The 14857-nt window shown below is 35.4% G+C and overlaps 1 protein-coding gene across 7 annotated transcripts in view; it reads right to left on the reverse strand.

Moving 5' to 3' along the window:
• FARS2 (phenylalanyl-tRNA synthetase 2, mitochondrial) overlaps positions 1-14857 on the reverse strand; it is a 470289-nt gene that overhangs the window by 207424 nt on the left and 248008 nt on the right. For all 7 annotated transcript variants that reach the window (XM_039869411.1, XM_039869408.1, XM_039869409.1 and 4 more), the window contains one exon: positions 5363-5523. In XM_039869411.1, coding sequence (XP_039725345.1) covers positions 5363-5523 — 161 coding nt within the window. The remainder of the gene's footprint in view (positions 1-5362; positions 5524-14857) is intronic.

Here is a 14857-nt window from a genome sequence, read left to right on the forward strand (position 1 = left end):
CAAAGCCTGCAGAATAATGCTGAACATAAAGTAAAGCTTAAATCAGTGTTAACTACTAACTATGATCATTATGATCTTGAATAGGGTTTGATAGAGTAGGTTTGCATGTCACCACCTATCCACTTTCATCTATTCTCATTGGAGTGACAAGTATTTGAGATATACATCATCTAGGATTAGAAACAAATACAGTCTGTGCCCACAAAGGAAAGCTAAAAAATCTCCTTAATTGGAAAGATAACAACAAACATTGCTGAGTTACTTCATTAAATGGGGACTGACCTTGTGAGCAACTATGAATACACATGAAATTAATAACTTTTAAGTAAATTGTATGAATAAAATTTACAATGTTGATTAATAAATAATTTTCAATAACCAGTATTACTCTGTGTAGAACTAAATATTAAATTCATAATTCAGGATTGATTAAAGAACATTTAAAGAAGGAACAAAAGTTGGATTATTGAATATTCAATTCACTGCACTGAAACAGCAAATTTTACTTTAGGGGATAGGGGCAGACATACACACAGCAAGGGTCCAAACACCCAGAATGAGCCTCGCTTTGGGAGCTGGAGTCAGGGATAGAGATCCCTTGTATAGAATAAGACAACACTTGCATGATAAAACCACCAGCTTGCTTATCCATTTATTTCAAGCACTGATTGATCCAGGTCGGGAAAAGAGAGCCACTGAAAACAAGCTCTTAAACCATGTAAAATAAAATAAATAAAATAAAAAATAATTAAAATCACACTATAACTTGAGTTTCCCACTTATTAGACTTAAACAATAGTTTTCAAGGTATTCAGGAAAGAGTGGCAGAGATGACACCTCAGGGTGATATAAATCAGACTATTGCTAGCGCCTAGAAGACTGCCATCACAGCTAGATGGGCAGATTTACAAGTCCATGGAGACTATACAGAGGAAGATGCCAGAGAAGCTAAGAGAGCCTAAAGCATAATCTAGGAGGGCCTGAAGGGAGACTAGAGAAAAGAAATTTCTGCCTCCTGCTAGCCCTACACAGTACAATCCCACATGGCTCCCAGAGTTTCCTGGCCAGAGAAGCCACAAGCTCACAGCTAGCTGCCAGCAGACTTTTTCTCCTCACATTTCCACTCCTCCCCTCCCCCTTGGGGACGAGTTTGCAGAGTATAATAATCATGTTAAATATTCTTCTTAAGACAAGCCAGGGGGTGGCTCCATAGTGTAGTGGTTAGCACATCTGCTTTACACGCAGAAGGTCCTGGATTCGTGCCCCAGGTGGAGCCATGGACCATACCCCGAAGGGTCAGACCATACCCCGGGGGCGTGCCAGGACCCAGGTGCACACCGTGAGCGTGTGGGAGGAGACGCCTCGCCTTCAGAGATCCAGTTCTTAAGGGAAAACAGCAACATCCATAGGTCAGGGGTGGTAGGGAGGGAATTAAAAGGCGGGGTTGGGGGGGAAGACAGGCCGACATTAAGTGACAAAATGAGTCTCTTATTCCCCTCATATGTATAACCATGACCATTTTACACAAATAGTCAAGGAATATACACTTTCATACTATGTGTATTTCTTATACCTAACAACGAAATGGTCTCTATTATATCTGGAGGAAAGCAATCTGCTATGATGAAAATGGAATATATAAATCTGCCATGTGATAGGCTGAATAACGGCCCCCCCTAAAGATGACCATGTCCTATTCCCTGACTGTGTGCCCTTATATTTGAAAATAACTTTACAGATGTGACTAAGAAAGAATCTTGAGATGTGGAGATTATCTTGAATTATCTTGGTGGACTTCATGTAATCACAAGAGTCCTTGTAAGAGGCAGACGAAAATTCAGAGAGAAGGCGACATGACCACAAAGGAAAGGAGAGAGAAAAAGGCAGTAGAGAGCTATAAGCGAGGAGTGAAGTTACCCTGAAAAGATGGCAAAGGCAAGGGGGTGGATTCTTCTATGCAGCCACCAGAAGAAATGAGCCCTGTTGACACCCTGACTTTAGCCCAGATTGACTGTGAATTTCTGACCCCCAGAACTGTAAAATAATAAAGACGTGTTGTTTTAAGCTGCTAAGTTTGTAGTAATTTGTTATATTCAGCAATAGGAAACTATACATATAATTAATAGGTACTAATTGTAAGTGAATAATTAGGAAATAGCTCTCTGTGATCTACAAATTACAAAGTATTTTACGGACATATACTTTTTCAGCAACTAAATCTTAACTGCCCCATCAGAAATTTTTAAGTTTATTACACAAAGGCAATGTTATAAATTATATAATACTGCAAGTATGCAGACACTGATTTTCAACTCTGAAGGCAGGAAAGATTTTTAAAAACGACACTTAATGCAAAAGAACCATAGTCTATTCCTGAAAATTTGTGTGTCTCCTAAGAGAAGACAGTTTTAAGTAAACTTAAATTGCACTTGAACCACTAACTTGTGGTGGCAATTATGCTATTCATCTGTGCTTACTGACCACAGTGTAGAGCACACTGCTCTGTACAATGGTGGCTGCTGTTCCAGTAACGTTTACCGATTAAATAAATGACTGAATACATAAAATGTGAATGAGAAAAACTTAGACCCTTAGCCAGATTTTACTTTTGATTATGTAGTAGCTGGAGCTTTATTCCAAATTAACCTGGTACTAGATTAAAAATAAACAAATTTATTTTTTAAAAAATAGGATTTTTAAGGCCATTAAAAATGAAACCGAAAATTAAATTAATGATAAGAGGTTCCAGTTTTGAAGCAAGTTGACAGAGAAAAACAAATACCATATGATTTTACTTACATGTGGAATCCAACAACAACAAAAAAAAAAACAAAGCAAAATAGAAACAGACATATAGACATAGAGAATGAGCTGATTGTTGCTAAAGGGCAGAAGATTGGGGGGAATGAGAAATTAAAAAATAAAGCCATTAAAGATGAAACCAAAATATTAAATTATTGATAGGAGGCTCTACTTTTGGTTAGGATGCAAAAAGTTGGGGAAAAAAAAATCAGTCCCACTATAATAACAAGAAAACAACAAATTAAAAAATCTTATCTGTCATAAAAGATATTGAAAGAGATCTGGACACAAGTCTAAATGAATGAAATTCTAGAGAGCGAGATGAGCTCTTCTAGGGTGAACAAATATTGGTGGCTGCTTTTACCACGGGGGCATGAGAAGTCAGAAGAGCTAGCCTGCTCTTGGTTAAGAAACTTTGCTGGAATAAGGAGAAATGAGTCAAATTTTTATTAGCCAACCATTGGCTGGTGTGGCAGACTGGAAAATAAAGAACGAGACAGTCCTTGCTGCCAGCCAATTCTCCTTTATATTTTTGCTAAGCAAGCACTTGTGTAGGAGCAACTAGCAATAGGGTGGAAAGAGAAAGGGATCTTGTAATCTCACATGCATAGATCCCAAGCTGCTGCAAGGCCAGATCTTACCATCGAAAGGAAATCAAATGTGAAATCCAGTTCACTCCAGATCAGAACAAAGAGGTCTGGCCTAGTCCCCTTTGTTGCCTAATGGGAGAAAGGGTAAGGCTCTGAGGATAAATATTATCTACTTCAGCTTCTGTGTTCTTTTAAACACAATTTAAAAAGTAAGACAAATGAAAAAATAAGAATAACGTGACCTATAAGAAGAGAAAAATAAAGAATAAAAGTAAATGACTGGAATTAACATACAAGGATTTAAAAAAAGGATTTAAAAATAACTATTACAAATATGCTAAAGAATTTAAGGGAAGATGTACAAAATGAGTAAAAGGATGGAGAATTTCATTAGAGTAATAAAAACTTTAAAAAAGAAGCAAGTAGAAATTGTAGAACTGACATGTGCAATATCTAGAATGATTAATTCCTTGAAGGGGCTTAATGGTTAACTGGACACAAGAAAAAAGATTAGTAAACCCAGAGACAAGACAATAAAAACTATCCAAAATAAAGCACAGAGTGAAAAAAAAAAATTAGTAATAAAAAACAAACTCTAAGCATGAGTTCTCTGGCATAATTCCAAATGGACTGACATATATGCAGTTGCAGTCTGAAAAGGAAAATAAATGAATGGAATAGAATTGCTGAAAGAGATATTAGATAAGAATATTTAAAGATGGTTGAAAGACATTAATCCTACACAGTGAAACCCCAAGCAGGATAACAGACAGAAAATCATACATAAAATCAAACTGCTGAAAACCAAAGTAAAAAGATAAAAGCAGTGAAATGACATGTTTGAAGAGCTGAAAGGAAAAAAAAAAATCATAAACATTGGCAACCTAGACACCTATATCCATGGAAAATATTCCTAAGAAATAAAGGTGAGACAAAGGTTTTTCCAGACAAACTAAAGCTGAAAAAAATTCATGCTGCACTATAAGAAATATTAAAAAGTCTTCAGACTTAAGAGAAATAATCACAGAAAAAAATGAAGATCAGCAGAAAGAAATGATCAATATGGGGTAAATACTAAGAGAAATATAAAACATAGTTTTAAATTTCTTTAAAAGACAATTGGCTATATGAAGCAAATAGAACAATATATTATGGGATTATAATATATGAAGAAATAAAATATGAGAATAATACAAAAAACAGGAGAAATAAATAAAATCATACTACTGTAAGGTTAACTGTTTCATGAAGCTGTACAATAGTTACTCATAGTAAAGAGTGATGAATTAATTATGCATATTGTAATCTAGAATAATCACTTCAAAATAATATAAAATGGTCAAACTAAATAGCAATAAGGGTGAAAAAAGGGAATTAAAAAATAAAGAAACAACCCCCCTCCCAAACCTAAATATCCAAATAAAGAAATAAAGAATAGAAGGGGGAAAAAGGGAAAAATAAAAGATGATAGACTTAAGTCCAAGAATATCTCATATAATTATATTAAATGTAAGATGTATTCAACACTCCAATTAAATCTGGATTTAAAAAAAGATCCAAATCTATGCTGTTTTTAAAAGACATGCTTTTAATATAAAGACATAGTGACAGTAAGATGATGAAAATGATATGCATTACAAATGCTGATCATAAGAAAGTCAGAGTGTCTATTAGTATCAGAAAAACTAAACTTTAAAAGCGTCATCAGATATAAAGATCGGTATTTCATAATAACAAAATGGTCATTAACAAAGCCCCAAACTGGTCCTCTGCTTAGACTAATAAGTTGATAAATCTTTTCCCGCATATAATTTCTGAAGATTTATGAACTCCTTTATGTTTATGGACCTACATATAAAACCTCTTTTCAAATTCACATTATTTTTAAATTCAAGAAATTCCAAGTACTCCCCTCAATTCCTGAAAACCATTTTTATTATGATTTACTTGATTCTTGCAAGTCATCTTACCTGAAATTTCACCTTCTGGTTGATGTCAGACAAGCAGAACTGCTTCAGGAAGCGCTCGTCCTCACTCCAGAAGAGGCGGATGTCTGGGATGTCATAGAGGATCATGGCCAGTCTTTCTAATCCAAGGCCAAAGGCCCAACCAATCTTGTCTTGAGCACCAGCTACAATTAGGAAACAAAATAAAACAATTGATTTAAAAATCATAAAGACTTTACAACTACATACCACTTTCTGATGATGTATTCATCATTGGTTGAGTGCCTACTAGTGGCAAGGCACTGGGGAAGAGGCTGTGGAGACAACCAAAATGGTGCCTAATCTAATCTCCCCACATACCTTACTTCCCTCACTGAGGCACCCTGGAGTCATACTGTCTCAAATATTGGCTTTCATTTCTAATTAAATATCAGGCTCTTTTAAGCCCTGCTTCCTATCTCTGAGATATGATTTTTCTGTAATTCTTGTTTGCCTTGATTTAAACATTTAGCCTATTATGTTCAGGTTACAAAGTCCCTAAGTGGCTTACTAGATAGGCAGATATGTTCAAAACACGCCATAGTGGACCATTAACATTCAGAAAATGTGTGTCAGGCCTTCAAGAGCTGTCAATTACAACAAAATACAGCTCTTATTCTTAGAAGAGCCATCTCAACAATACAGAGAGAGCAAGTTAGCCAAGGTGAAATGCATATCTAGTACCACTCACTCCAAAGATAAAATGTGTTGTTCAGATTATGGCAAGGCCATGAGCTCTAATTGTTTATCTCATTTATACAGGCGGAGTAAGACAGAAAATATAAAGTACTGTATGAAGAAGGTGAAGGGATAATTCATAACTGCTGGAAAAGCTTATGAAAAGAGCTCTTTCAGGAACATAATTTCAATTGGATACTAAAGGATGAGTAGAGTCCTGGGTAGGCTATGATGGCCTTAAGATTCCTACCCCTGATATCCATGCCCTGTGTAAATCCCTCCCTTTGAGTGCAGATGGGACTTGTGAATAGAATAAGATTTCACTCCCGTGATTAGGTTACTTTGTGTAAGAGTCCATCTTAGCAAACTAAAGAGATTCTCCTGCTGACTAGGAGAAGCGAGCTGACATAAGAAAGAAGGCCACGTGGCTAGGACATGAGAGAGGCCTCAAGAAGCTAAGCGAGTTCCTGGAGGCCAGCAAGAAAATGGGAATCTCACTCCCACAAACATAAGGAAGTGAATTCTCCCCAAGCCTGAAAAATCTCAGAAGAGGACCTCGAACTCCAGATGAGAACATCAGCCCTGCTGACACTTCTGTTTCAACCCACTGAGATTCTGAGCAGAGGACCCAGTTGATCTGTACCTGGACTCCTGATGCAAGGAAATTGTGACATAATAAATTTGTGTTGTTTTAAGCTAAGTATAAGATTAATTTGTTAACTAGCAAAAGAAAACTATATGGATCCAAAATGTGGAGAACGGTAAAGTAAATTCCAGACTGAAGGAATCTCTTTGACAGTGAAGGCGTGGAGGTGCAGCAGAGGAAGTTTAGGAGCTGGCTCTGGAAACGCAGGTGGTGCAAGGTTGGGGCAGGCAAGACACTGTGGAGAGGATCTGTTTCTGGTCCTGTGCTGCCACCTTATAAATTTATCATTTATAAATATGTCAACAAGGATATGAAGACATTCATAAAAAATGAAAGAAAAATGATCCTCAAGTAAATGAAAAGCTTTCATAAGAAAAATGAAAGATAAAAATGCACTAAGTTACCATCTTTTACTTACCAGATTGGCAAAACTAAAAACATTTGATGACATAATATTTGAGAGCAAAGCCAAGGAAAAATAAGCACTCTCATACATTACTGGCAGGTTGATATGTGGGTTTTTAACCTACCGACTTAAAGAGTATAATATACAGGTAGCTATCAAAATTACAGATGCATATGCCATCTTGTTACTTTAATTACTAGAATGTATTCTACTTACGGGAAATTATGAATGTACAAGGTTATTTATTGGAGTGTTGTTTATAATAGCAAAAGACTGTAAACCACTCAAATGTCCATCAATAGGAAACTGATTAAATAATCGATGCTACATCCATACAATATTATTATTATAAAAGTCTGTGACATTTTCAAAACGAAAAGCAGTAGCTATCTGTTTTCCTTTTTTAGGAGTGGGTGGGCGAGAACTGGGAAATGGAGGACAATGGGGAGACTTTATACTATATGCCTTTTTATATAAAGAGTGACAAGAATATTTCAGAGAATAGAAATGTTCATGGCTAGATAAAGTACAGTAATTTTTTTCTGTTTATTTTTAAGAGGTTATAAGAAGAACAAATTATTCCTCTTTTGTCACACAATTACCACACTTTCAGGAAAATCATATGATTTCAGTAAAAATAGATCTGTATATACACCCCTTATAGCCTGAATTGGCCTCTTTCTTTCTGTAAAAGCCAATACATTTCTAAGCCTAGAAAGTCATTATCTATGGGAGTTTCAAAAAACAACTTCAAATTCCTTAATACCCTTCTCCTTGAATCTTAGTCAGGGGAGGAGTGATGCTATGTGACTTCTGAGATTATGAGAAAAAGTCACATAACACCTGGTGTTCTTCAAATGCTCATTCTCCAGACTCCCTTTCAGGATTAACCTTCCAGAACACTCTCTTTTGGAAACCAGCTTACATACTCTGAGAAGATAGAGCTGCTATGCTCTCATAATATGGAGAGGCCATGTGTAGGCACTAACGGAAGCCTAGGTAAATCCAGCTTTCAAGCCATGCTAGCCTCGATGGCAGACATTTGAGTGATGCAGATTCAAGAGCATTCCCAGCCCCAGCTCTGTGAATCACCTCACTTATTTAAGTCTTTCCAGCTGAGGCTCCAGATATTGTAGATGAGAGACAAACCATCCCCACTATGTCCTGTCCAAATTTGTGAACACAGAATAATAAAATGATGGTTTTCTTAGGTCATTAAGTTTGGAGCAGTTTATTATTGAACGAGATAACTAGAATACTGGCCTTGTTAAATCATCTGGGTTTTGCTTTTTATTACAAACATTTTCCTTTATGGTAAAACAAAGGCTAACCAAACTGCTATAATTTCATATATTCGAGATCTAAGAATGATGCAAATAAAGATTAAGCAGAGTTTTATATAAAAGAGAACAGGAGGTAAGAGCTTAAAAAAGGGTGAATCCTCTTATAGCACCTCATACCTGCCATAATATCAATTACATCGTAATACTAAAGGCCATGTTATTAGTCATACTGCTCAACCACCAAACAAAACTGTCTTAAGCCAAAGTTACCCAATACCCCTCTTCCAAACCAACTATTGCTTTTCATCTTATTTCTCCAACTTGGTGAATGGGATCATCATCCATCTAGTTACTCAGTGAATTTTAACTCCAAACACTACCTCTTTTCAGAGAGACCTTTGTATTATATCTCAGAATTTCTCTCAAAATCATCCCTTCATTCTAGTCCTATTGTCACTACAGACCTGCTCCTTCAGCAAATATCTCTCACCTGGAGTATTCCAACAAACACCCAAGTAGCCACTGTCTGTATCCCTAACCAGTCCATCTGTGATAGTACTGTCAATTTTCTTTCTAAAACATGAATCCGAACACTGTCACTAGTTAATGTGTGTGAGAATGGGACAATAAATGACTCATCTCAAAGAGTCATATCTGACATTTTGTTCTTATTTTTTATTTTACATATACTTATTTCTAAAACATAAAAAAAAGACTTAAAATTATTTCACAGATCCCCATTCACTCTAGCTGAACTTGAACACTCACGGAACCAGAAGATTAGATGTGCAAGATCTAGTTGGAAAAATGTTTCATTATATGTTAAATACTAGCACCTTTGGTTATCACTTGGCATCAAGGCAATCATAAAGATAAATGGAAACACAGTATTCGGCTGTAAGTTACAAATAGATTGGGAAGCAATGCTCTTTAGCGAAAAACTTAAAAAAAATTCTAACACATCACAGGCTGTTAATTTTGTCACATATAAAATTATGCACATGACACTGCTCAACAACACAATTCACATTCTTTTCAAGTGCAGATGGACCTTTTGCTAACATAGACCATATTCTGAGACACAAAATAAATCTCAATATTTTAAAGAATTGAAATGTACAAGGAATGTCCTGTGTACAAAGTGAAATTAAATCATAAGTCAACAATATATTATATCTGAAAAATCCCCCAAATATTGAGAAATTAAACAACATACTTTTAAAGAACCCATGAGTCAAAGAAGAAATCACAAGAAAAATTAGAAAATACATTGAAATGAGTAAAAATTAAGATGCATCACATAAATAGGTATGGAACTCATCTTAAGCTGTGATTTCAAAAGAAACCTTTCATATTAAATGTTTATATTAGAGGAGAAAAAAGGTCTCAAATCAATGATTTAGGCTCCTACCTTAAGAAGCTAAAAAAAGAAAAGAAAATTAAGAATAAGCTAGGTAGAATGAAGGGAAAAAAGGCAGGATAAGCGATCAAATAGAAAACAGAAAAATAATAGTGAAAAATAATGAAAACAAAAAATATTTTTAAGATCATTAAAATGGATAAATTGCTAGCCAGACTAATAAGGAAAGAAAGAGAGAGAAGATTCAAATTACCAATGTCAGGAATGAAAGATAGAACTTCACTAAAAGGCAGATCCCTAGAAACGTTAGAAGGATAATAAGGGAATATTATGAATAACCTTATGCCAACTATATAAACAACTATTCAATGACCTACACAAAATAGACAAATTCCTTAAAAGAAACAAAGTACCAAAGCTCAAAGCTCATTAAAAAGAAATAGATACCGTATATCAATTAAAGATATTGAATATGTAGTAAAAAAAAAACCTTCCCACAAAGAAAACTTGAGTCCTAGATGACTTTACTAGTGAATTCTAACACAATGCCAAGGAAGAAATAATACTAATTCTACAAAACTCTTCCAGAAAGAATATAATAAAATTTTATGAGGCCAGGAATACCTTTCTATCAAAACCAAACAAAGATATTACAAGAAAACTTCAAATCAAAATGTCATGAGTATAACAGCAAAAAAAAAGAAAACAAAAAACAAAAAAAAAACTCTTTAACAAAATATTAACAAATTGAATCCAGAAATATATGACAGGACACTATATCATAACTGAATTTATCCCAGGAATGCAAGGTTAGCTTCACATTTGAAAATCAATCAATGTAATTCATTATATAAACAGATTAAAAAGAAAACACAAAGTCATTTCAATGGATGCAGAAAAGGCAACTGACAAAATTCAAGATCCATTCACTGTAAAAACTCAGCAATGAGGAACATAGGGAACTTCTCCCATCTGATAAATGATATAAGAAAAAATCAAGAGCCGATAAGGATCAGGTTGAAGATAAGGGTGTCCACTCTCCCTGTACCTGCTCCTGCTCCTGCTCCTGCTCCCTCCTTTTCCTATTCCTATTCACCTGAGTTCCAAGCCATTGAAAAAAAAAAAAGGTGAAGCAAAAGCAAAAACAAAAACAAAGACAGATGAACAGACTGGAAAGGAAAAAATAAAACTATCTTTATTTGTAGATGACATGACTATCTATATAAAAATTCCTAAGGTAATTAATACGTGAGTTTAGGAAGATCCTAAGGTAATTAATACGTGAGTTTAGGAAGATCACATAATAATCCATTGTATGCATGACTCAAGGGCCTCAATCCCACCTGGCTGTCAGAAGGGACAGGCCTAGACATTCTTCTGAAGACAGGAGGAGACTGGCTCTCCCTGAGAGGATCCAATACTAAGGCCAGAAAGGGGTCCATTCCGTCAAGCACCTAAAATCCTAACCACCTTGTATGTCAAAGCTTAAAGACTAGACTTTCATTAGAAACAGGGAGCAACTAGACTCCAGCTTCCTGTCACTGTTTACATCTTTTGATTCTTACAATCATTGTCATCAAAGAGCATGATTGTGACAATCAATTACCATGGAGGCTTGCAAGAAAAGATATGGCATCTATTTACTGAGCTGTAAATTTTACCTTTGAAACACTGGTTGGGTCCCATCTACATTTGCTTCTTCTGAATTGCAGCCCTGCAATGTGCAGGAAACCCCTTGTCAGGGGTGCTGATCACTATATCACACAGCTTTCCCTGTGAGGATTCATGAGAGAAATTAAACTCAGATCTAAGAAAATGTCTAAGAAAATAGGAACACAAAAAGCTTATTTCTCCTAAACCGGATTGTTCTTCATTTTAGGGATGCCGTGAGTTACATAACTGATTATAATTCATTCCTTACTTCGTCCCCATGGGAGCTTGGACCCAACCATACAGGTCACTTCTACAACTGTGCAAGTGTTCAGGGTACATTTCTCTGTGTGACTCTTGTCCCCATTTTATTTAATCCTTATTTCTTCTTTGTCCTGATTATCTCAACTATTTATTTTATCCTCTAGTAGATACTTTCATACGGCACTTCAAATTCTTTATGGAAGAAAGTCAGTCATAAATAGCTAGACACTTAAAGATACTGTCAGCCAAGGCAAGTCTATATTCAGGTCTTCGGAACTCGTCAGCCGTATTTGTTGCTAGGTGCTCAAGGGCAGGGAGAGTTTTAGGTAGTATTTTTTCCCCATTCTAATACTAGAGGGTTCCAGTAAACCAGAGTCCATAGAAAAGACAACTGACTAAAGAAAAACATCCTCAATTAAACAGAATATTCAGGAAGGGTAGCAACTAAGCATTCTGATTAATGTAATTCTGTACTGGATTGAGCAACTCATGCAGGAAATATTTTGTTTTTCTTGCTGTTGTTGAAAATCTTTCTAAGGTGGTCAGCCTATATAGAGAAGCAAACTGATGTAAGATAAGAGTCCATGGATGAGGAAGCTTATAAAGAGGAGGAGGAGGAGAAGGTGTGGGGTATGCAATAGAATAAAAGGACAGTAAGAAGTCATCAGTATGAAAGTGGAGTAACCAACTTAATCTTAGAGCCTAAAACCATCTAATCCCGTGAGTTATTCCTTCCACTGTAGATGGCCCTCCAGGCCCTGCCTCAACAACTGCAGAAAGAGACCAAAGCACTGCAAAAGGCTATGCATATAGCCTCTGGTTTGTATCTCCAGACAGAGACCCCCTAGGCATGGGGCATCTCATCAGTGAGAACAGCTACTCTGGGCACTGGGCGTGCATGGGTTGTGGTGGAAAGCAAACAGCACTGGGCAAAGACTGAAAATGGCTGCTACAGCTCAACACTATATCTCTGAAGGTATAGGACCTTTATGCTGTCAGTGGAAGGTACCAGGGGTTAGGGGTGGAATGGAGCTACTTTTCAAATTTCCATTCTAAAAGTCCCTAGAAAAAAATCACTGTGCAAAATGTCATGTCACCAAACATGAGAAAGGGCTGAGAATGGGCAGTTGTTGACTATGAAACAGGTCTGTACACAAGCAAACAAGTATTTGAGCTGCACCAACACAAGTGAAGTCTACATGCTTTCATATCAAGTGTGTGATGACCTTGAGCCACAGAGAAAAGGTTACATTATACAATGATGCTTTTGTCAGGCAAATTAAAGAAAGTGAAGAATTTAGGGAAAATTTTTTTATATTTCAAATGGTATCTTATGTTTAAGTGATTATCCTTCAATTTCTAAGAAAGTGTGGTTCTCATACTAATCCTTTCTGAAAGTTGGAAAGCATGTGGTGTTTAAAGGAAGTCAGACTTAAATTCTAGTGTCTACTCAAAGAGGCTGCTCAATGAGATCACTCTGTCTCCCACCTGAAGCCTCGAAAGGAGATTTACTCCTTTATGTACAATTTTTGACCTAATTGACCTTTTAGAGACTATGAGTAAAATCCTTGCTTCAGAACGTAATTTAAAGCAGATTATATGTACAAGCCTAAACACATCAATTCTTGAGAGGTAAAATACAATGTTTAATTCAATTTTTCCTGTGATTGGTGCTATGGATGAGAATGTAAATATTTTAGAGTATCCACAAATTGATATTCTACTTTCCTGGCCTCCCTGTAATGCCTGCTTCTTAATCTTTACCATACTAATAAAAAGTAGAATGTATTCATGGCTCACTTACCTAAAGGGAGGGAATTCCCAACAAACATTCCCATTTATTCAGAGATATGACATGAGAATGGAGAAAGAGAAATTAAAACTAAAGATAATAAAAAATATATAATTTCAGAGGGGCTCACTAAAAGAAAACTACAGACCAATATCCCTTATAAATATAGATACAAAAATTCTCAACTAATTGCTAGCAAATCAAATTCAGTAGAATATTAAATGGATTATAGACCATGACCAAGCGGGATTTATCCCCGGAATGCAAGGGTGGTTCAAAACATAAAAATCAATGTATTACACCACATTAATAGAACGAAGGGGGCGGAGGGGGGAAACCCTTGTGATCACCCAATTGATGCAATAAAAGTATCTGACAAAATGCAACAGCCTTTTATGATAAAAATACTCAAGGTATTATATTCATTATGAAAACTCAACAATAACAAAAAACTTAGTACTTTTCTCAGTATAATATAGGCCATGTAATGAAAAACTAACAGCTAACGTCATACTCAATGGTGAAAGACTGAAGCCTTTTTTCCCTAAGATCAGGAGTAAGACAAAAATATCTACTTTCACCACTTTTATTTAACACAGCACAGAAAGTTCTAGACAGAGAAATTATGCAAGAAAAATAAAAGACATCAAAACTAGAAAGTAAAATTACCTCTACTGCAGATGACATGATCTTATGTGTAGAAAATATTAAAGAAACCATAAAAAATGTCTTAACTATTAAACAAATTAAGCAAAGTTGTATGATAGAAAAACATGCAAAAATCAATTACATTTCTATACACCAACAATGAAAAATCTGAAAAGAAAATTAAGAAAACAATTCCATTTAAAATAGCATCAATAAGAATAAATTACTTAGGAATAAATGTAATCAAGAAGTTAAAAAGACTTGAACACTGAGAACTATAACATTACCAAAAAAAAAAAGATGTTTCTAAACAACACCAATAAACGCAAAGATATCCATGTTCATGGGTTAGAAAACTTAATGTTAAGATGGCAATGGTATCCAAAGAGATATAAATATTCAATAGACTCCCTATCAAAATCCTGACTGCATTTTTTTATAGAAATGGAAAAAAATTCATCCTAAAATTCATATCAAATTTCAAGGAACCCAAAATAGCCAAAACAATATTGAAAATGAAGAAAAAAGTTGGACTCACACTTCCCAATTTTAAAACTTACTACAAAGCCACAGTAATCACAGTGTAGTATTAGCATAAGAATAGACAAATAGAAAAGTGGAATAGAATAGAGAACCTAGAAATAAACCCTTACAGCAATGGTCAGCTGATTCTAGACAAGGTGTACCAAGACCATTCAAAGGAGAAAGACATGAAGAAAACTGGATATCCACATTCAAAAGAATAAAGTTGGA

This window comes from Pteropus medius, unplaced genomic scaffold (assembly GCF_902729225.1).
Source record: "Pteropus medius unplaced genomic scaffold, Ma_sr-lr_union100, whole genome shotgun sequence".
Classification (NCBI taxonomy): domain Eukaryota; kingdom Metazoa; phylum Chordata; class Mammalia; order Chiroptera; family Pteropodidae; genus Pteropus; species Pteropus medius.